Source organism: Canis lupus, chromosome 35 (genome assembly GCF_048164855.1).
Source record: "Canis lupus baileyi chromosome 35, mCanLup2.hap1, whole genome shotgun sequence".
In the NCBI taxonomy this organism is placed as follows: Eukaryota; Metazoa; Chordata; class Mammalia; order Carnivora; family Canidae; genus Canis; species Canis lupus.
The window spans coordinates 6,205,138-6,229,565 of NC_132872.1; the positions used below are offsets into that span (position 1 = coordinate 6,205,138).

At 37.4% G+C, this 24,428-nt stretch overlaps 1 protein-coding gene across 2 annotated transcripts in view; it reads right to left on the reverse strand.

Annotated features, from left to right (window-relative positions):
• Positions 1 to 389: 389 nt before the first annotated feature.
• The window catches only part of SLC15A2 (solute carrier family 15 member 2), a 36,584-nt gene continuing 12,545 nt past the window's right edge, over positions 390 to 24,428 (reverse strand). For both annotated transcript variants that reach the window (XM_072812523.1, XM_072812524.1), the window contains 15 exons: positions 19,048 to 19,130; positions 18,536 to 18,622; positions 18,281 to 18,370; positions 18,144 to 18,188; positions 16,758 to 16,790; positions 15,749 to 15,837; positions 14,438 to 14,519; positions 13,750 to 13,884; positions 12,398 to 12,562; positions 12,192 to 12,238; positions 10,558 to 10,668; positions 9,996 to 10,092; positions 2,553 to 2,699; positions 1,855 to 1,959; positions 390 to 1,506 (listed from right to left, as the gene is read on the reverse strand). In XM_072812523.1, the coding sequence (XP_072668624.1) occupies positions 1,330 to 1,506; positions 1,855 to 1,959; positions 2,553 to 2,699; positions 9,996 to 10,092; positions 10,558 to 10,668; positions 12,192 to 12,238; positions 12,398 to 12,562; positions 13,750 to 13,884; positions 14,438 to 14,519; positions 15,749 to 15,837; positions 16,758 to 16,790; positions 18,144 to 18,188; positions 18,281 to 18,370; positions 18,536 to 18,622; positions 19,048 to 19,130 (1,493 nt within the window). In that variant the 3' untranslated portion in view covers positions 390 to 1,329. The remainder of the gene's footprint in view (positions 1,507 to 1,854; positions 1,960 to 2,552; positions 2,700 to 9,995; positions 10,093 to 10,557; positions 10,669 to 12,191; positions 12,239 to 12,397; positions 12,563 to 13,749; positions 13,885 to 14,437; positions 14,520 to 15,748; positions 15,838 to 16,757; positions 16,791 to 18,143; positions 18,189 to 18,280; positions 18,371 to 18,535; positions 18,623 to 19,047; positions 19,131 to 24,428) is intronic.

The following is a 24,428-nucleotide window of genomic DNA, read 5'->3' on the forward strand; positions in this document are numbered from 1 at the left end:
CATGGAGCCTGCTTCTCCCTCTGCCTATGTCTCTGCCTCTCTCTCTTTCTCTCTCTGTGACTATCATAAATAAATAAAAATTAAAAAAAATTAAAAAAAAAAAAAGAACAAACTGATGGTTACCAGAGGAAAGGTGAGCAGGAGGATGGGTTAAATAGGTGATGGGGATTAAGGAGTGCACTTGTGATGAGCACTGGGTATTGTATGTAAGTGATGAATCACTAAATTTCTATACTGGAAACTAGTATTATACTGTATATAAACTAATTGGAAGTAAAATAAAAACCTGGAAAAAGAAATTACAGTTATGGTAAGAGTAAAACAGGAAAAATTTATCAAGGCAGACCCACTACTTTGAGGCTGACGAGCGTAATAATAAAAAAAGGAAATTGGATTCATAAAAATATTGTTGTTATTAAATATCAGTTACAATAAGTAAGAAATGATGTCATAATTAGAAAAGGCTGGCCCAACAACATTGAAAAGGCATGGCTGGCAAATTATAATTAGTGTCCATACAACTGTCCACAGGAAGGCATAATCCAGCTGAAACACTGTAGTCCCTAAGAAGAATGTGCACTAAAGAAGACTCAACAAGATTTCTCCAATTTATACCTGTTTTTGTTTTCCAGAACCATGCATACTACATTTAATTTGGTTTCCAAAGATCTATCAGTGTGAAGAAAGGGGTGTTGGGTTAGTAGATAAAATACTGTAATTATCAGAAAGATATATTTCTTCTGTGTATTAATAAAATGTCATTTGTTTTCTACCATCAGTACTGAAAAAATTTCTATGGTTTTATGAAACGTATATAGCTGACAGGCCAGGCTCTGAACCAGATCACGCCATACATACCAATTCTTGAGGTCCTAGTGAATAATACAAATATGTTATTTATGAAGAAACCATTTCTGTTATTCTGCAATTTTTCCCCTAAACCCCTCAAAAAGTGGACTCATTAGTTCTAAATGGCAAGTAAAGGGATTCCCACATAACTTTGCATAACCCCAGAGACTAATTTCAATTTTACTTTTTGTGTTTTTAATGGCCATTTAGAGATGCTAGGCCTGCTTCAGCAATACTACACAACATTTGCAGAGTTTAGTAATTGTTGGGAAGACATGGAGTCTCAGGGGACTTGCTTATTAATGTACTGGAATATCCAGGCCTAGAACTGCCTCTATCATGAGAGAAAAGTGGGGGAGATCGGCTCAGATATGATGCTACTTCTCTTCCCTAACCAAGTAGGAGAAAAAAATGCCTTAGGATGGGTGATGACCAAGACCAAAGCCAGGAACTGGGGTTTTGGAAGAGTCCAGGGAGCTATTATAGTTTTGTCTTCTTGGTCTCCAAGTTGATTATATTCCCTTGGATGTGGGGAATCTGCTTATCTGCTGGCTCCTGTAAATCCTGCGGCTGTATAGGAACATAGTAGTAGCCCATGATGGAGAAGACCAGGCAGACGACCAGCAGGAGACAGGAGAACAAAATGAATTCAGCCCACTGCAGGAAGAAATAAATATAAGAGAAGAATATGAAGAAATCTGAAACTAAATGGATCTTCATAGGATGAGGACTAGGGAGTAGACTGACTCAGGGTCGCCAATGTAGGCAGAGGTTTGTTAAAAGAAGAATGACTTGACTGGCCTCTCCTCATATGGGCCTATGGTGGTCATTATTGTCACTCTTATATATATATACTTGGCAAAGTCTATATTTATCTAACTCATCTCACACCACAGCACTGAGTGGGGAATGTGGGGTGCAAAGAGATGGGGGGAAGATGGAGGAAAGGAAATTGGAGGGGAAATCTTAGGTAGACACAAACTCCTGATTCCATCAGATCCATACCTGTACCAGGCCACTGAACTGTGCCACAACAAGCACGATAATATTCCCAACTGCAACTGTCAACAACCAGGCTGCCTGTAGTACAGATTTCATGCTAGAGGGAGCCTAAAGAGGACATAGGTTTGTGAGTAAACAAACTCCCTAACACTATAACCCATGCATCTATCCAGAAAACTTCTCCCACAAAAGTTTCCAAATTTGAACTCCCCCCACCCCTAACTTTAGCTATCATGTTGATTCAAGGGGAGATAATAATGTTAACGGCAATAATAAGGTGGACCTCTTAATTGAATATTTTAATTCATTATGTAATCTTCATTATACCCTAAGAGATAAAGTGCATCAGTATTCTTACTTTACACATGAAGAAAAATAGCATTGGAGAGATAATTAACTTGCTCAAGTTTACACAGTAAGTTGTACCATCAAAATTTGAACATGGGCAGTTTAACTCCACAGTCCTTATTCTTAAAGTAACCCTTTCCTAGGTCCCAAACAGCATCAGCTACTATGCTGTACTGCCATGATCCTGGGATTCAAGATGACTCTTGGTTCAGGGTCATATACAAGGAATCCAAGGCCAAAAAATATAGAGGTCTTGGCCAGGATCACATATCTATCTAAGGCATTGCTAGGCTTAAAACTCATCTTTCTCTGAGAAATATATTCACATCCACTTTTCACTTGCAAAAACCTACCTGGGAATAAGAAAACTCAAGTCCTGTGACAGAGAACATGACCTCCCCAGCTGTAACCAGGGCATATTGTGGTAGCTGCCATGCAATGGACAGTTTGTTGGCTGGAATGTCTTCCATCTTCCAGGCCTGAGGATCCTGGTTGGTACTCTTAGTGAAGAAAAGAAGAAGGGCTTATTAGTAGTCTCAAGTAAATATTTCTGACCTACAGCATTCTATGATCTTATACCCATCCTCTCTTTGTATTTGCATCCTTTAAGAGATTGAGAAAATTCTATACAATTTCAGTTTTTGAAATTCCTTTTGGTAAAACTTGCACTCACCAACTGGCTTCAGTCAATCAGATACCATTATTCACACAGTTCTTAAATGGCAGACCAGAATATTTTGATATTGTAGTTGGGATTTCCACCTTTTGATCCATAGGTATTTTGAACCTGGCCAACATTTTAAATCTAAAATGACTTCTGAATTACATAAACATAATGAATTTTCAGGAAGCACATTCTTGAGAAAAGTTTAATTCCTTGCTTAATTTTCAATGTAAGTACAATTTAACTATTTTTAACATTTTCTATTAAAATTTTTATTTTACTAAAATTACTTTTTTCAAAATGAATTATTTTCTTGGTAAACTTTACATTAAAGATTTTTTTAATAATAAATTTATTTTTTATTGGTGTTCAATTTGCCAACATACAGAATAACACCCAGTGCTCATCCTGTCAAGTGCCCCCCTCAGTGCCCGTCACCCATTCACCCCCACCCCCCGCCCTCCTCCCCTTCCACCACCCCTAGTTCGTTTCCCAGAGTTAGGAGTCTTTATGTTCTGTCTCCCTTTCTGATATTTCCTACCCATTTCTTCTCCCTTCCCTTCTATTCCCTTTCACTATTATTTATATTCCCCAAATGAATGAGAACATATAATGTTTGTCCTTCTCCGATTGACTCATTTCACTCAGCATAATACCCTCCATTCCATCCATGTTGAAGCAAATGGTGGGTATTTGTCATTTCTAATGGCTGAGTAATATTCCATTGTATACATAGACCACATCTTCTTTATCCATTCATCTTTCGATGGACACCGAGGCTCCTTCCACAGTTTGGCTATCGTGGACATTGCTGCTAGAAACATCGGGGTGCAGGTGTCCTGGCGTTTCATTGCATCTGTGTCTTTGGGGTAAATCGCCAACAGTGCAATTGCTGGGTCGTAGGGCAGGTCTATTTTTAACTCTTTGAGGAACCTCCACACAGTTTTCCAGAGTGGCTGCACCAGTTCATATTCCCACCAACAGTGTAAGAGGATTCCCTTTTCTCCACATCCTCTCCAACATTTGTGGTTTCCTGCCTGTTAATTTTCCCCATTCTCAATGGTGTGAGGTGGGATCTCATTGTGGTTTTGATTTGTATTTCCCGGATGGCAAGTGATGCAGAGCATTTTCTCATGTGCGTGTTGGCCACGTCTATGTCTTCCTCTGTGAGATTTCTGTTCATGTCTTTTGCCCATTTCATGATTGGATTGTTTGTTTCTTTGGTGTTGAGTTTAATAAGTTCTTTATAGATCTTGGAAACTAGCCCCTTATCTGATACGTCATTTGCAAATATCTTCTCCCATTCTGTAGGTTGTCTTTTAGTTTTTTTTTACTGTATCCTTTGCTGTGCAAAAGCTTCTTATCTTGATGAAGTCCCAATAGTTCATTTTTGCTTTTGTTTCTTTTGCCTTCATGGACGTATCTTGCAAGAAGTTACTGTGGCCGAGTTCAAAAAGGGTGTTGCCTGTGTTCTCCTCTAGGATTTTGATGGAATCTTGTGTCACATTTAGATCTTTCATCCATTTTGAGTTTATCTCTGTGTGTGGTGAAAGAGAGTGGTCTAGTTTCATTCTTCTGCATGTGGATGTCCAATTTTCCCAGCACCATTTATTGAAGAGACTGTCTTTCTTCCAGTGGATAGTCTTTCCTCCTTTATCGAATATTAGTTGACCATAAAGTTGAGGGTGCCCTTCTGTATTCTCTATTCTGTTCCATTGATCTGTGTCTGTTTTTGTGCCAGTACCACACTGTCTTGATGACCACAGCTTTGTAGTACAACCTGAAATCTGGCATTGTGATGCCCCCAGCTATGGTTTTCTTTTTTAAAATTCCCCTGGCTATTCGGGGTCTTTTCTGATTCCACACAAATCTTAAAATAATTTGTTCTAGCTCTCTGAAGAAAGTCCATGGTATTTTGATAGGGATTGCATTAAACGTGTAAATTGCCCTGGGTAACATTGACATTTTCACAATATTAATTCTGCCAATCCATGAGCATGGGATTTTTCCATCTCTTTGTGTCTTCTTCAATTTCTTTCAGAAGTGTTCTATAGTTTTGAGGGTATAGATCCTTTACCTCTTTGGTTAGGTTTATTCCTAGGTATCTTATGCTTTTGGGTGCAATTGTAAATGGGATTGACTCCTTAATTTCTCTTTCTTCAGTCTCATTGTTAGTGTATAGAAATGCCACTGACTTCTGGGCATTGATTTTGTATCCTGCCACACTGCCAAATTGCTGTATGAGTTCTAGCAATCTTGGGGTGGAGGCTTTTGGGTTTTCTATGTAGAGTATCATGTCATCAGCGAAGAGGGAGAGTTTGACTTCTTCTTTGCCAATTTGAATGCCTTTAATGTCTTTTGTTGTCTGATTGCTGAGGCTAGGACTTCCAGTACTATGTTGAATAGCAGTGGTGAGAGTGGACATCCCTGTCTTGTTCCTGATCTTAGGGGAAAGGCTCCCAGTGCTTCCCCATTGAGAATTATATTTGCTGTGGACTTTTCATAGATGGCTTTTAAGATGTTGAGGAATGTTCCATCCCTACACTCTGAAGAGTTTTGATCAGGAATGGATGCTGTATTTTGTCAAATGCTTTCTCTGCATCTAATGAGAGGATCATATGGATCTTGGTTTTTCTTTTGCTGATATGATGAATCACATTGTTTTACGAGTGTTGAACTGCCTTGTGTCCCGGGAATAAATCCTACTTGGTCATGGTGAATAATTTTCTTAATGTACTGTTGGATCCTATAGGCTAGTATCTTGTTGAGAATTTTTGCATCCGTGTTCATCAGGGTACATTAAAGATTTTGTTGATCAGTTTTGAAAAATCCATATCAAATACTGCCTGCTATTTTTAATTCTATTTACTGGCCATTATTTTTTAACTCAGATCTTACACATTAAAATTATGTCAAAAAGAGGCAATTTTTTCCGCAGAATTTTAGTCAAAAGGATTTTTTCAGGATCAATTTTTTTTTGTTGTTACTAATGTTACCAAATATACATGATTCTAAAACCTTTATTGGTTTTTCTAGAAGTACTTTTGCTATGCAGGTTTTTAGCTATAGTTGGCTTTATTTTATATAGGCTATGTCTACTAACATTTGTTATAAATAGGATAAAAATTCTAAAATTATATATATTTATTGGAATGAAACTATTATTAGGTAGTAGGTGTAATATCTAAAATATAATGTAATTAAAATGGTAGTTAAAGTATCAAGATCAGAAGTCCTTGAAATCAAAACTCTTTGATATCCAAATGTTCTTGATCCTCTGAGTCAAAGGGACATTGGGTTCAAAATAGGAAGGTAAATTTTGCTTCAGATGATATTGTGAATAATACACAGGTGTATGTTTGCATTTTCTTAGGCTAAGGGGAGACCATGACTTGAACTTCTAAATCAAGGTCAAATACTCAAATGCTCACAGGCAGATAATTAGGTAAATGAAGCAGGCTGAATGGGAATGATGGGGGCTGTGGTAAAGTGGATAGCACAAGCCCCATCTAAAGTGAAAAGCCACTACAGCACCAGTCAATTGACATGGTAATATCTGTTATTAAATCTTCTGATTTTGTTTTTAAGGAATGTTAAGAATTCAGCTTCTTAGGTGATATCTCCTGAATTTTAAGTATTGTCAAATAATGGTGATTATTATTACTTTTTTCAGTAGTGTCCAGGCCAAACAAAACAGGACTATGGAAAACACTGGACCCTGGACTCCAACTGATGATCTCTACTCTAAATGCTTATTAGATACTGGTATTCAGAAACAATATATAGGACTTCTATCTGGAGTAGCTTACAAAAGACAGAACAAATGAAAAGTGGAAAAACACCAGGAATACAAGTATTATGGGTTGAATTGCGTCCCCATAAGATTCACACGTTGAAGTCCTAACTCTTAGTTCTAACTGAGAATGTGACCTTATTTGGATATAAGGTTGTTGCAGATATAATTAGTCATGTTAAAATGGGGGCATTTGGGTGGGCCTTAATCCAATATAATTGGTATCTTGGTAAAAAAGCAGCAAATTGGACACAGCAAGCATACAAGAAGAATTCCATATGATGATGAAGGTGAGACTATGGTGATTCTTCTATACATTAAAGAATACCAAATGTTGCCAAAAAGCCACTAGAAGCTAGGGGAAAAGCATGGAAAAGATTCTTCTTCACAGCTAAGGGAAAAGCGTGGAAAAAATTCTTCTTCACAGCCCTCAGAAGGAATCAGTCCTACCAACACCTTTGTCTTAGACTTCTTGCTTTCATGACTGTGAAACAATAAACTTCTATTTTTAAGCCACCCCATCTGTGGCACCTTGTTATAGCAGCACTGGAAAACTACTACTGGATTGTTTCATCATCTGAACATTAATTAAGGTAATATACCATATCAATAGAATAAAGGACAAAAACCACATAATTATCTCAATAGACATACATAGAAAAAGCATTTAACAAAACTCAGCCCCTTTTCATGGTAAAAAACAAACAAACAAAAACCTCAACAAACTAGAAATAGAAGGGAACTTAGCCTACTGAATTATGTCTATGGGCATTAAGCAGGGGGCATGATGTAACAAGCATTGGGTGTTATATGCAATTGATAAATAACTGAACTCTACATTGGAAACTAATGATATATTATATGTTAATTAATTGAATTTAAATAAAATAAGATAAAAATAAATGATATCTATGAAAAACCCCAAACTAACATACCTAATGATAAAGGCTGCATGTAAGAAATAGTGAAAGGGACCATAAGGGAAGGGGGGAAACTGAGTGGCAAAAAATTAGAGAGGAAGATAAATCATGAGAGGCTCCTAACTCTGGGAAACAAACAAAGGGTTGCAGAATGGGAAGTGGGTGGGGGGATAGGGTAACTGGGTGACAGGCATTAAGGAGAGTACATGATGACATGAGCACTGGGTGTTATACCATACGTTGGTAAATTGAATTTAAATAAAATATAAAAAAAGAAAAGGAAGAAGTAAAGCTATCTCTATACCGATGATATGGTCTTGTATGCAGAAAGTCCCAAGGGGTCCACTAAAAAAACTATAAAACTAATACAAACTAAAAAACCAATAAATGAATTCAGTAAGTTTGCAAGATATAAGATCAACATACAAAATCAATTGTTTCTCTATATACTTGCAATGAATAATCCAAAAATGAAATTAGAGAAATGATTCCATTAACCATAGCATCATGAGGCACTTAGGTGGCTCAGTTGGTTAAGTGTCCCACTCTCATTTTGGCTCAGGTCATGATCTCAGGGTTGTGAGATTCAGCCCCATGTCAGGCTCTGCACCGGACTGGGTGTGGAGCCTGTTTGGGATTCTCCCTCTGCCCCTCCCCACTCCTATCTGTCTAAAACAAAAACAACAAAAAACCCCAATAGGATCATAAAGAATAAAATGCTTATGCATAAATTTTAACAAAGTAAATGTAAAATCTATAGTCTAAAAACTACAAACATTATTGAAAAAAATTAAGTCTTAAAGAAGATCTAAATAAATGGGAAGAAATCTCATATTCACTGATCAGAAGACTTAATATTGTTAAGATAGCAATATTCATCAAAATCACCTACATATCTAATGCAATCTCTATCAAAATCCCAGCTGGTTTCTGATTCTAAGCTGACCCAAAAATGGAAATCCATGGGGCCCATAGTAGCCAAACCAATCTTGAAAATGAAGAATAAAGTTGAAGGACCTATATTTCCTGATTTTGAAATTTTCTGCAAAGTAACAACAATTAAGACAGTATGGTACTAGCACAAGAACAGACATATAGATCAATGAAATAGAATAGAGTCTAGAAATAAGCCCTCACATTTATGGTCAACTGATTTTTGACAAGAGCACCAAGGCCATTTAATGGGAGAAAAACAGTCTTTTCAACAAAATGTGCTGGGACAACTGAATATTCACATACAAAAGAAAAAAGTTAACTCCCTAATTCATACCATATGCAAAAATTAACTCAAAATGGATTAAAGACCTAAAAATAGGTGCTAAAACTATGAAGATCTTAGAAGAAAACATAGGTATAAATCCTCATGACTTTGGATTCGGCAACAGTTTCTTAGATATGACATCAAAAGCACAAGCACCAAAGAAAAATAAACTGAATATCATAAAAATTAAAAATGTTTGTGCTTCAATGGACACCATCAAGAAAGTTAAAAAAATAACCTACTGAATGGGGAAATATTTTTAAATCATATCTAAAAAATACAAAGAATGCTTATAACTCAATAATAAAGAATCCAATTAGAAATTTGGTGAAGGACCTGAATAGACATTTCTCCAAAGCAGGTATGCTAATGGCCAATAAGTACATGAAAAGATGTTCAACATCAGAAGCTGTTAGGAAAATACATGTCAAGACTACATTGAGCTACCATTTCATACCTACTAGGATGAAAAAAAAACAAAAAAACAAAAAAACAAGCATTGGTGAAGATGTGGAGAAACTGTAACTTTCATATACTATTGATGGGAATGTAAAATGGAATTCATTTTGGAAAAGTTTCTAATGGTTCCTCAAATGTTTAAACATAGAATTACCATGTGACCCGGCAATTCCACTCCTTAGGTATATGTCCAAGAGAGGTGAAAACACATGGCCACACAAAAACTTGTACTCGAATGTTCTTAACAACATTATTTATAATAGTGAAAAGGCAGAAACAACCCAAATGTCCATTAAGTGATGAATCGACAAATAAAACATGTTACATGTATACAGTAGAGTATTATTTGGTAGTGCCAAGAAACAGAATATTTTTTGGTAGTACCAATATCAATAGAAGCACTGATACATGCTACAATATGAATGAACCTTGAAAAATATACCAAATGAAAGAATCCAGACACAAAAGGCCACATATTATATCATTCTATATTTCTATTATATGCCTACTGCCAATGTTATGTATTTTAACGTCCCTTCTAGAGACCTTAGTAGGCTTTCTAAAGTCATGATAGAACTTATCACTTTACACTAGAAATAAGTATGTGATTATAGGATAAATTCGGATGCAGATATAGATACATAGATATAAATATAGTTATATGGAAGGAGAGAGCAGGGGTGGCCATGAGCTACTTACATTAATAATAACAAACAGATATGCTGCACCAGACTCTAGTAGACCCATATTCAGTGAAAAGTCCTTATCTTCTGTTCTACAATGTACCACAGGGTATCTGGAACAGGACAATTTTAATTAGAATAAACACCACAACCTAGAAAAGCACTCCCATCTCCAGGGGGAAAGCTGATCTCATCTTTTTACTCAGGGTGAGTCAAGCATCAAAGCCAACATTTCTCTTTAAAGAGAAGTCTCTAGGAGTGGATTATTTTTATGCCAGGTTTTTCTGCCACTGATCTGAGTTCTTCATTACCTATTAGTATTTTTTTACACTTTAAATCTAAATAAAATAGGCACAAATCATCATCTTTTGTGGATTTCAGGCCCTAAGTTTTCTTATTTAACTCATAAAAAATTTTCTCCTCCAAGTCTTATGAATTAGTAGAACAGTACAAAACAGTGAACCTGAGTATACTCAAAATTAGCTGAGATATACCTAATCCCCCTATCTATATGGAGAGAAAACATTTAAGAACAATTGTTGATAAAAATAAAATCTCCACCAGGATAATGCTCTTACTCTCCACTTTGTACAGTTGTGTAAGCAGACACACCATAGTCTTCACCAACACTGAGGGAGACATCTGTACCCAGGGAGATGTTGATCTCCTTATGTAAAGTATTAACAAACCTAAGGGTAGAGACATTGTTACATATCAGACAAACCCTCACAAATAGGGACACCTGTTTACCCCTATATCCCCAGTAACTAGAATGGTTTGGGGCACGCAAAATGTATATGATATATATTGTTAAGTGGATGAATAAATGAACTCAAATGTAAGAAATAATCAGTAGTCTTAGTTATCCTTCACTTTATCTTTCCCGAGGTATTAGTTTTCCATCTGCCACACCCTCGCATCATCTCTAGCTAGGATGGACATTATCATGATCACCCATGGAAGTCTGTTTTCTCGCTAATCCGGCTTAGGTGCATCCAATTTCTTTCCCTCTTATAATGGTGGGATTCATCAATGGAGACTCCACTAAGAAAAATAATTATGTATACAAACAAAAAATATATACCAGTATTTACCTAAAAATGATACTGTATCCTCTTATAAATGAAGTCTGATTTGACTTATATAAAACTTAGACTCCCAGTCCTTAGTAGGCTCATTTTGGAATCTGCAGACAATCCTGGACTCTTCTAGAATGATCTTTTTAGTCACCTGGACCTGTTTCCCTAAACTGTTTCCTCAGTATGGGTTTTGGTATTTTGATAGCTTTTGTACTAATCTCTCTTAAGTTAAGAAGGGCATTTCCTCTAGAACCCCTAATGTTGATTCCTGAACTTTATATAACCCTGCACTGATCTAGAAATTTCCTTTTTCCCTTTCTGGAGGTTCCAATGGTTCCCATGGCTCTCCAACCCAGGGAAGTCCTATCCTCACTATTGCCTTACTTATTTTGAGCTGTATACTTTTTCTAAAGCATATACAAAAGCAAATTATAATGATTGTTCCACCCTTCAGCAAAGTTCAGACATCCCATTAGAAGTTCTCCTCCAAAGTGCTAATCTCAACAGCAACCATGTGATCTTGGTGACCATAGGCATGTGTATCTATTTCATGCTAGATTTCCTGCTACAGAGAGCAAGTGACCTCTTGGGTGCTCCATCTCCATAACTTTCCTTGGCCATCTGACATGACTTTCAGCCTTATCTGGATTCGAAATCAAGTCTTTTGACTCCAAAGGTGTACCTTTACAACACCATGGTGCCTCTACAGGTGTATAATAAAACTATACTTTAAAAACACTGTAACAATAAGAGATATTCAACTAGCAACCATGAAGGGAGGATTATTTGGTCACTTCTAAATTTTTCTCTGGTGATCACAGAGAGGAAAGTACTCAATTATTTTCCTGAGAGAAAAATAAGGGGATAAAATTCAACAGAAAGGGATGTATGCATCAGAGCACAGAGGGCATATACAGATACAGGGTCATCTTTTTAATACCATATGGGAAAGCAAGCCTATCTGCCTCTCATTGTTCTGGAATATGCTTCTGACACCAATGCCCTTGATATTTAGGAGACAGAATCCCTGTACAAGACAAGTAGAATGTAAAGCTGCTTTATCTGAAGCCCCACAGATCAGAAGAGACTAGTATTCAAAACAGAGTGGCCTTGGGTCTCCTTGACAACCGAACCTTAAGGCTGTCATCCCACTGGTTGTTTTGTTTTCTTCATCCTTCACCTATAATGGAGGAAAGTAAAAATCAGTTACAGCTGATGACAAGGAACTTATAATCAGAAAATCTGATCATCAAGCATATCTTTGGTAAGGTATTGATTGATGAGCTGATCAAAATATTCTCAGATAACAATTTGGAACCTAAGCTACTCTTTAACTTACCATCATGCTATAAATATTTTTTCCATCTTCTCGAATGATCAGACTGTACCAGTTCTTCTCCTCCACAGAATGCTTAGTATAGACAGACATATTGTGATATTTTAGGTAGAAGTGGAAATCCTGGCTTCTTGTCTTTAGGTGGAGCTGGGCATAGTGTGGCATCTTCTGTAGAATGAAGAAATTGTCACATTCACTTTCTACCCTGTCACTATCTCATAGCATCCCAGGATGGGTAAGCTAATCAGATACTTTCAACTTTACCCTTTAACCTACTAATTCTATTTTTAGGAATATGTCATATGAGAGTAATCAGAGGCATGCATAAGGATTTATGAGTAAGGATGCTTATTATAGGATTATGCATATTAATAATAAAAACTTAAATACCTATAAGGAAATACTTCAATAAACCATGGTATATCCATAAAATGGAATATCATTTATCCATTAAATCATGTTCTCAAATTATCTAATGTCTTATGCATAAGAAATATACTTATGACTCAATGTTAAGAAAAAAAATCAAAGTTCAACATAGCATGTAGAGTGTGACTGCTTTTTAGAAATTATTCATGTATACAAAAGTGGTAATTGATCACCTCTGGATGATGGAATTTTAAGTGGTTTTTATGTCTTTCTATATAGTCTCCAATTTTCAACAATAGATATATATTATTTTCATCATTAAAAGATAATATTTTAAAGTAAATATTTCAGGGGTGACTGGGTGGCACCATCAGCTAAGCATCTGACTCTTGGTTTTAGCTCAGGTTGTGAGATTGAGCCCCATCTCAGGGTCTGCACTTGGCAAGGAGTCTACATGAGATTCTCTCTCCCTCTCCCTCTCCCCCTCCCACTCATACACTCTCTCTCTCTCTAAAATAAATAAATAAATAAATAAATAAATAAATAAATAAATCTTTTAAAAATATAAATAAATAAATCTTTAAAAATATAAATATTTCAGAATATGTATGGTAATCTGAAAATATGCAAGCCAAATCTTTCCAGAGCATGTGATATTAGGAGGCAGTTTGAAATAACAATACAAATTAAAACCTACTGAGACCTTACAATGTCCCTGACACTATGCTAAACTCTTTACATATAATAGTTATCCTTCCAACAGCTCATGGCATAAAAATTATTGCCATTTTACAGAGGCTGAAACTGAGGTTTAGAGATAAAATAAAATTTGTTCAGAGTCTTATAGCTAGGGAATGGTGGAACCAGGAATTGGACTGGAGACCGTTTGACTGTTTGACAAGGGTATACTTCTAACCACTATATTATGCTGTCATCTTGTTGCATAATCTGAATGTGTTTCTAATTTATTCAAGTCCATATCTCACCTGAAAGGATCTGATGGACTCTTCCAACAGAATATTGTTTTCATCTCCCAGTACTGTCACCTTTACTTCCTCATCTGCCAGATTCAAGGCTTGCAGGAAAATCTCTTTGGGACCAGGCTGCGGTGGCGTCATTTTCTTAGGACGGAGATCACATGTCAGAATTACCAACAACTTTTCCCATACAATGAGAACATATCTCTCAGTCCTATCTCTGACAGTCTAGTCCATCTGGTCAGGAGGACATAGTTTTCTCTCTCTGAAGGCCATTTGGCTTAGAAAACTCTGAAGGCAGTTTGGAGGGGGAAACACCAGCTCAGTGCAGCAAGCACAGATACTACATGACAAACTCCATGATTTTCGACTCAGTTGTGACCTCATACCTCATTCCCCAATAATGGCTACTTGATCTACCAAATATTCAAAAACCCGTCTTCCCAAAGAGATGAGAGCTTGGATTAGTGTTTGGGAATTCCTTGACAATATACTCTGAATCATTCAGGTGGGAGGTGGGCCTCATTTTACATTGCTGTTCAATCCCTTATCTACTTATTTACCACAGATAGTTATGACGCATCCTCTTCAAAACAGGTACTGTTCTAGGTCCCAGGCAATCAAGATTGAACGAGTCAGAAGAGAGAACACAAGATATGGTCTTGCCCTCATGGAGCTTAAGATTTATTGAACTCACATTAATTTTTATCTCTACAGCCGCTGCAACTGCAAATGCCAAACTTGCTAGGATCATACCAACAGCCATTTTCCTAAGCGATCTACAGAGGAAAGGGAGAGACAATTATGTCTAAACTTTAGACTCTAAAGGATAAAATCAAAACCCTCTAAGCCTACCATTAAAGACCTTTCCTGAGTTGGTCCTAGCTACTTTTCAAAGTATTTCCTAGAACTTCCCTTCATATATCCTTTCTTCCTCTACTCATCATGCTGAACATTTTCCTACCTCAACTTTTGTTTATGATGGTCTTTCTTTCCATTGTCATCATACCAGAAAATAATAGTAATTCAGCCAGATTTTTTGGACACTTTACCATATGCCAGGTACTATACATTAGTTATTACCCCATTTTCTTCTCCTTCATAAGTCTTTCTTGACTCTGGCAGCAGGAAAGACTTTCTTCTTTCTCTATAATTCCCTAACATTTTAATTCCCTTCTTACTGCACTGGATATATTTCACATTGTGTAATAATTATCCTTGCATGTGTTCTACTTCCTTTACTAAACAGTGAACTCCTTCAGGGCAATATTTGTGCTGTTGTATTTGCATGGCGTTGGTGCTAATCTCAGTAATAATCTGCTCAAATAATGAGTAAATGACAAAAGGTCATTTGAATATGCTAATATGGCCATCAAAAAAATTGCTATTAAATCAAGAATTAGAGGAGGCTTGAAACCCTCCTCTGTCAAGTTTTCAAAGCATAACATTTTTTTTTTTAAGTTTTTACATTCCGGTTAGTTAAGATAATTTAATATTAGTTTCAGGTGTACAATATAGTGATTCAACAGTTCCATACAACACCCAGTGCTTCTATTTAGAATGGGAGAAAAGCAGTAGAGACAACTCTATTTTCACTCTTACCACGTATTTGCTTTGTTTTACATGGACAATAAAAGATTTAAGGGGATTAGTTGTCATCAGAGGCTTTATACTTCTTTGAAGAGGCAACATTTCATGAACAAAGCAGCAAGTGGATTTAGGAGCCTATTCTCACATACTTTTGACTTTCCATGAAGCTTAGATTTACCCCTTCAGCATCACACAGTTAAATCTGTAGTAATGGCTTGGACTCTCCATAATGAGAATTAGTTACATTCAATTCCCATTCTCCAGTACCAATAAGCATTTAATTAACTTGGATACATTGAAGCAGAAACATGAGAAGGCAAAAACAAATCAACGAAGTAGAAAAGTACTGACATTGAATCTTATCAAGCTGAGCAAATATTAAGTCAATCTGAGCCACAAAGGCATAGTGAGCACTTACGAGAAGCTAATTCCACATTTGGAAACCAGACGATAAATGACAAGGTCAAACAGCGGGATGAAGATAAGAACCAGAAGAGGATTTAGTACCTGTAATACGATGGTAAAAAGGATTAGTTATAAGTGTTTTTCTATCTTGAATGTAAGCATATGCTCTCATTTGCTTATGTGCACTCTCTCTAACATTCAAACATACTTTCATCATACTAAGTACAGAATGATTCCATATCTCTCAGTCCCTTTACACCCAGGACTCTAATTTCCCCTGCATAGTACCTCAGCCTCTAAATATCCTACAGAACTAGGGTGCCTGGGTGGCTCGGTGGTTGAGCGTGTCTGCCTTTGGCTCAGGTCATGATCCCTGGGTCCTGGGATCAAATCTCACAACAAGCTCCTCATAGGGAGTCTACTTCTCCCTCTGTCTAAGTCTCTGCCTCTCTTTCCTGTCTCTCATGAATAAAATCAATCAATCAATCAATCAATCAATCAATATCCTACAGAACCAATTTCATTCTCAATTGTTTTTTCTGGCAATCAGTTAGTAGTACATCCCTCCTACTTTCACTTTTCTTGTTTCCCAGCCCAAGGGAAAATGTCATGGAGAAAAGGAGAGAAGGAAGAATTGGTGATTAAACAAGAGTTAAAAAAAGAACTGGGAGTTACCAATAAACCGAGATTCTGACTTCATTACTCATACAACAAAGCTTTACACTTTGTTAGACAATATTTCCAAGATCCTACCTTAACATGGAAAAAAAAATCCAATGCTTATACTTTTCCTGTGAGCTCAAAAGTCACTCTCCTTGGAGTTCGGCAGGAGCTGCTTACTTAAAAGAGGATGTGAAAGAGAAGTGTGGGGCTGAAGGAGAATATCTTCATCCCTGTCCTTTTAACCCTTCTCAACATACAAGGACACAAACACCCAATTATGGTTGGTAATCCTAATACTTCAGATAGACGTATAGATGAGGAAAGCCATATATCCCCATGAGTATGGAGAAATCTCCTACCTGCATCTGGTCCGGCTGGAGCACAAAAAAACCCTGAAACATTATAATGAATTACAATTATATGGTGGCTAAAGACAAGTAAAGCTTAGATCAAAAATACTGCTAGTTACCTGCGATGAGTGTGGAGCCTGCTTGAGTTTCTCTCTGTCCTTCTCCCTCTGCCCCTTCCCATCATTTGTGCTATCTCTGTCTTAAAAAAATTGCTCTTTGGCAGTTGAGACACAAAAGATAAAATCTACCAGGTCTTTGGTTCAGGGCCACATTGTGCTTTTAAGGGTATTTGGGGAAACAGACTGGGAATGGCTTCAGGCTATATTTGCTAAAGACAGGGAGGCCTAAGAGAGAATACTCTTTTTCTTGAGAGAGAATAGATAGAGTCAGTGTGTTTTGTTAATTTTAGTCACTGCAATTGTAGGTGGTAATGTGTGATACCAGACATGGTTAAGATGAAAACTTCCACCAATACATAGTGTTTCCAAAGTTGTTCTCCAGGGGGTCAACAAGAGAACAACCATAGTAAATTCTGGACGACAAGAGAAAGGGAAAAAGTAAACTTGTATTTGGCAGACTCCAAATAGACTGGTTGATAAAATAATGGCATCATTCTACCCTGCCTTCTTCGCAACTAAGATGGTAGAAAAACAATATAATAATCTAAACAGTACAATTGAAAGCAGAGATGAAACTTGGAATTTGCCAAAGAATGGAGATTAGAAAAACAGAAAATACTGGGGCAGCCCCGGTGGTGCAGCGGTGTAGCGCCGCCTGCAGCCCAGGGCGTGATCCTGGAGACCCTGAATCAAGTCCCACATCCGGCTCCCTGCATGGAGCCTGCTTCTCCCTCTGCCTGTGTCTCTGCCTCTCTCTCTGTGTCTCTATGAATAAATAAATAAAATCTAAAAAAAAAAAAAGAAAGAAAGAAAAACAGAAAATACTGTTTACAACTTTCCCATTCCTTACCCATGTACAAAATACTGCCCTTCCAGGTCCTCTACATGATCCCTGCCGGAAAATGGGGCTAAATGTGTAGTAGATCCAAAATCAAGCCTGTGCCTGCTGTGCCCCAGGAAGGCTTAGATGAGAGCAAACAATCTCTATGCCAAGCCTGTATCACTTCATTTACTATCTTTTCAGTACTTCCTTGTATACATTTAAACCTTTCCATCCTTATAGTCCTGGTTTCTCAAGATAAGATTCTATTTTTTATTTCTAGAGTAACTTTTTAAATTTTGCCTACTCAGTACCTTGATGTTAATGGCACCTTTCTTCTGATCTTAAGTCAGTTTTCAGGCAAAAACACAAAGAAATAATTTTTCCTTAAAAAAAAAAAGGAAATTTATTTATTATGAAGAAAATAATAAATTTCTCTAGGAAATCTTTTCTCACCAAATTCCCATTCATCCTGGTGGCTTGCAACGTCCATCGTGAACCCTAGAGCAGACAAATGTTATTATTAGAAATCTTTTTCCTGTTAGGGAAAAAGGGCTGAAAGAAGGGGTAGTTTTCAAAATAACTACTTTTACCTGCTGATCCAGAAGAGCCCAGAACATAGGCAATGGGATATAAAGGAATAGTACCCTGGTCAGTGCCTTCACATCCATAATGAGCTGCTTCTGCAAAAAGAAGGAACAGGCTAAATTGCTAGACTTGGTTTTCTTGCTAAGAGTAGAAATGTGCTAGAACAGTAAGAGAAGAGGTCAAATGGAACAAAAGGGAATCAGTTTGGACTTAGGAAAATCTCCATGGAACCATAAGATATTTCTGCAGTTCCAACTTACAGGGTATTTCTCAGCTGCCCAGTCCAGCCAGTGTTGTCGCTTTGGAATATCCCCAGAGCGGTTGTTGAAACGGTTGGAAATAGCAAACTATGGTAGAGAGAGGAGAGACAAATGAAACCACCCCTGCCTTTTCCAATTCATTATCCCTTCCCTCAGACACACATACTTTAAGTAACTTACTCCAACTCTTTGATTTCATCAGACGTTGAATTTCAGAATATTTCAGATATAATTTTATCTATTCTTATGTCCTTTTGGCAACATATATAACACATACACATTACAGAAGGTATTTGCCAATTAAAAAAAAAACGGTTACATTATTATTATTATTTACTTAATGGTTGAGTAGAGGCACAGAGGAAGATGGATTAATCTCAGTTTGGCAAAAGGTACAGAGGTAGAACAGAGGTCTTTGGGAAAAATGAATACCTATTTTTGAAGGCCTTTATGCTCAGCATAGCATCTCTTTCCCATTGATTGAAAAAGGCAGGTAAACAATTTAGACTTACCCAGATACATTTGACAACTTGAGTCACTATGTTTCCTTCAGGAGGTGGTTTTCTGTATATTTTGCTTCCCATTGTAAACACAACTGCAGTTGATACACAAAAAAGGTTCTTAGCTTCTTGCTTAACATATTTGGTATGTCAGTGCTAAGTAAAGGCTTCCAAAGTGTAGGAGTGACCGGCAAATCTTTTCATGGGAGGGGACTGATTAAATTTCCTGACTTTGGAATTACACAAATTATGGAAGCCAAGAGAAGAATAAAATGGTCAGTTCTTTTTTTAAAAAAGATTTATTTATTCATGAGAGACACGCCGAGAGAGAGAGGCAGAGACACATGCAGAGGGAGAAGCAGGCTCCATGCAGGGAGCCCAACGTGGGACTTGATCCTGGGTCTCCAGGATCACGCCCTGAGCTGAAGGCGGACACTCAACTGCTGAGCCACCCAGGCATCCCTAAAAAGGTCAGTTCTTAAGGGAAGTAATCTGTTGAGATTTTGTTGTATCACAGAAATAGAAATCATCTCTGAAATCTGTCTTCTCTAACTCTACATCTGATATTTTATCAACTTTTCATTGAGATTCTTTCATCAATGTATTTCCTGTCTGCTCTTCTTTTGCATGACTACTGCCACAACTCTTGTGTAGGACCTCACAACCTCTGCCCTGGATTATTAAAATGGCTAGCGCAGCCTGGGTGGCTCAGCGGTTTAAGCACCACCTTCAGCCCGGGATGTGATCCTGGAGACCTCGGATCGAGTCCCACGCGGGGCTCCCTGCATGGAGCCTGCTTCTCCCTCTGCCTGTGTCTCTGCCTTTCTCTCTCTCTCATGAATAAATAAATAAAACCTTTAAAAGAAAAATGGCTACCGACTAGTTTCTCAATCCCTGGTTTCTTCCTTCTCTTATCTGATGCCAAATTAAATCCTTCTTTCCAGGACCTACCTAAAAAGCCCAAACTCCTGGCATGAAAGCCCTTCCCAACTTCATTATTATCCTGATGGTTATTATTATCACTAACCATCTTTAAAGTTTATTATTATATGTAAAATGTTAAGCATTTTACATACATTAACTGATTTAACCTGAAAAAAGAAATATGTACTACTCTCTCCATTTTATTAAAGAAATTGAAGATAAAAGAAATTAGGCAATTTGTACAAATTACATAGCTAGAAAATGCCAGAAATTGCATTTTTGACCTGAGGCCTGCCTGACTCAAAAATTTATGCTCTTAATCACCATAAAGCATCTCATCCACCCATTCTTGCACTATACACTGTGCTAGGCACTCCTGGTACTAAAGATAAAAAAGATATGGCCTCTGTAGAGCTCACCTCAATCTACGATTTCCCACATTATGCTTCATTATTTTCTCTTAAGTACTCTACATTCTAACCACTATTCATCATTCCTACAAAAAAATTCTCTTCTGTACTATTGTACTTGAGCTTATTCTCTTTTCCTTACCCCATGTTCTTTTTTTTTTTTTTTTTAATTTTTATTTATTTATGATAGTCTCACAGAGAGAGAGAGAGGCAGAGACACAGGCAGAGGGAGAAGCAGGCTCCATGCACCGGGAGCCCGATGTGGGATTCGATTCCGGGTCTCCAGGATCGTGCCCTGGGCCAAAGGCAGGCGCCAAACCGCTGCGCCACCCAGGGATCCCTTTTTTTTTTTTTAAGACTTTATTTATTTATTCATGACAGACATAGAGAGGCAGAGACATAGGCAGAGGGAGAAGAAGGCTCCTTGCAGGGAGGCAGATGCTCAACTGCTGAGCCACCCAGGCATCCCTACCCCATGTTCTTTAACCACATCTCCACAGATAATTATAAGCTAATTTTATTTTCTCATTTTTCTTTCTTTTTTCCAAATGACCAGAAATTAGACGATATTATTTTTATAATTATTAAATAGTAAATATATTTTTTTCAAGTTTATTAACTAAAATCAGCAGGAAGACTCTATCTTGGTACCATCCCAGATGTACTTTCCTCCTTAATAGATTTCTCAACTCCAGCAACATGTCCCTCTAGTAGATCGTCTACCAAGATGTCTTTGTCAGTGACCAGTAGCACTTTCCAGTATCTTTATGCACCAGAATGCCTGCATCCCCTTACTTTTCCTTACTTTAACTTTCTAAACTCTCTATTCCTCTCATATTCACTTGACCACTTTTTTTTTAAATCATTCTCTTGGTTTCTCCAAAGCTTCTCCAAATATTACCCTTTATCTACCACAGCCTTCTTATTGCTGACAGAAAAAAAAGTGGTTAAGAGAAAGGATGCTAATCCTGGGAGACAAGTGGGCAGATAAAGAAGTATCTAGACAAGAGGAAGATTCTGGAGGGGAAAAAAGATTGCTCCTGAAACTAAGAATGATCCTAAAAAGAGGCTAAAAATTTCAATAGTGTAGGGGACAGTGGGGTAACAAAAGGAAGGCCAGGTGATAAACTGGGTAAGACCACATTTGAACATCAAGGCCACTTAACTAAAGAAGAGTAGGAACTTTAAGTTTCTCTTCTAGTTCTTCCTTGCTGTAGAGGATATTGCCTCATTGCCTCCCACTTCACAAAGGAAACAGAAGCCATCAAATGGAAATTATCTTAACTTCCTGCCACCGAACCTATTAATTCCTGTATCCCCACACCTATCCTCTCCTCCCTCCAGTTAGTTGAAGGTGATGTTCTGATGTTCCTCATCATTACAAAGGTAATCCTGCCATGTGTGCTTTCGTACTAATTATATTATCTTTTCCTTACATCTTTAATGTCTTTCTCTACTAGAGTCTCCCTAATAATAATCAAGCATGCCTGACATCCTCTCTTGACTCCATGTCACATTCAGTTATATATACCATTTTCCCTTTCTCACCTCTTATTCACTTCCCACTCTAAACAGTTTTGGATCTTCACCAATCTACCATAACTGACGTTCAACTATACCTTCTTGTTGCTCTATTCAATGGGCATTTTTCTCTCTGATCTCACTTGCCCATTCAGTAACATTTGTTACTCTGAACAATTCCTTTAAAACTGCTACCACTTTGGCCACTCCTTAGTTTCGTTTGTTGGCTTTTTCTCTTTGCCTATCTTTTTTTTTTTTTTTTTTTTAAGTAGTCTCCATGCCCAGTGTGGAGCCCAATTTGGGGCTTGAACTCACAACCCTGAACAATTCCCTTAAAACTGCTACCACTTTGGCCACTCCTTCTTAGTTTCCTTTGTTGGCTTTTCCTCTTTGCCTATCTCTTTTTTTTTTTTTTTTTTAAAGTAGTCTCCATGCCCAGTGTGGAGCCCAATTTGGGGCTTGAACTCACAACCCTGAGATGAAGAGCTGGATGTTTAACTGACTGAGCCACCTAGGTGCCCTACTCTTTACCTATCTTTTAATGCTGGTATTCCTCAGAGTTCTATTCTAGCCCTCTTTTTACTTTAATCTTATTATCTTTTAGTTATTTCATCTATTTTTTTCTTTTGTATATTTTTATTGGAGTTCGATTTGCCAACATATAGTATTATACCCAGTGCTCATCCCGTCAAGTGCCCCCCCCCAGTGCCCATCACCCTTTCATCTATTATCATGGCTTAATTGCTATCCATACACTAATAGCTCTAGATCTTTACCTGTAGTCCAAATATTTCTTCTGAGCTCTAAAACTGTATTTCCAGATAACTGATAACTCCAATTAGATGTTTCAAGGACATCTAATATGTAACATGTCCAAAACTAAATTCATTAGTATGATGATCCCACTACTACCTAGTTGTTCAAGTCAGAAACCTACATTCAGTGTTGACTTATTTTCTCCATCACTTCATCCAATCATCAAGTTTTGTCAATTCTACCAGGGCTGATACTAGTCTGAGCTGAGTGAATCACTTACCCTGAGCACAAAATCTTAAAGAATGCCAAAAATTCAGTAATCAAGATAAATAATATCCTTGCCTCACCTTTAACCAATTCTTTTTCCACATTACAGTCAGGGACTGTGATCTAACAATCACTTCTTTATTCAGAATCCTTTTGTAGCTTCCTACTCTATTCTCCAGATAAAGTTCTAATTCCTTAATGATTTAAAAGGCTCTTCATTATCTTCATTTCTGTTAAGTTTCTCCTCTTTATCTTTTTCATTTATACCTGGGGCAGTCTGAATTCCTTTAATGCCTTCAGATATGTCACAATTATGTCTCACCTCCTTGTCCTACAGATATTCTGTCTTCTTTGATTAATTGCTGCTAATCCTTTAGGTCTCACCTTAGATACCATTTCTTTAGGCAAACTTTTTCTGATCTTTTTTTTTTTTTTTTTAAGATTTTGTTTATTTATTCATAGAGACACAGAGAGAGAAAGACAGAGAGAGAGAGGCAGAGACACAGGCAGAGGGAAAAGCAAACTCCATGCAGGGACCCTGATGTGGGACTCAATGCCGGGTCCCCAGGATCACACCCCAGGCTGCAGGCGGCGCTAAACCGCTGCGCCACCAGGGCTGCCCCTGATCTACATTCAGAGTTGTAGTCAGACATCCCTTCCATGTGATCCCATAGCTTTCTCTATACTTCCCCAGTTGTGACATTGACTATATTGTAAATTTCTACTATGTCTGTCTCCTTTTTCCTGCTGGACTATGTTAGTTTTTTCAAAGCATAAGCTCTGTGGCTCTCTAATTCACCAGTGTGACTCCAATAGATAGCAAAGGATCTGACACATAAAAGTTCATTAAATAAGTGTGTGTTGAATCAGTGAATGAAAAAATAAATTAATTAAATTATAATGAAAGGCCAGAGAATTGAGTTATTTATTGGTACCCAGGAAACTGAACTGCTGAGTACGGACAGCAAACAGTACTTATTTAACATTTCATAATTTATAAAACATTTCACTTTATTCTTTTGATCTTCATAATTACTCCAATATGTTAATATTACTATTATGCCATGATCCAGAGGAGACATAGCACTAATAAGTGGAAAACCTGGACAATATTTGGGAAAATGTTTGGCTTTAACAGAAGAAGGAAGCAAGGAATGTATTATCACAGCTCTCCTGGAATAACACATAAACTAACTTGAAATTAGAATTAGAATCTGACTATTACTATTAACCACCCCCTGGTTAGAAAATAATCAGGACTGAACATTGAGTTTCTGCCTTCTTTCTTCCTCTATTGAGCTCTTTATGTGCTTGGACTGGATATCTTCCAGGGTGGAGGGGTGGAGGGGTGGGGGGGTGGGGGGGATGGGGGGTGTATCACTCAAAGGTTCAGAGTGAGAACAGGTTTCCAGGTCAATGATTAGGAACAATCACGTCCAAGATTCCCTTTAGACTGTGTAAACTAAGCAACTCTTCCATTACTGAGTTGTCAGTGGTAAAGAGAATGCACTTGAT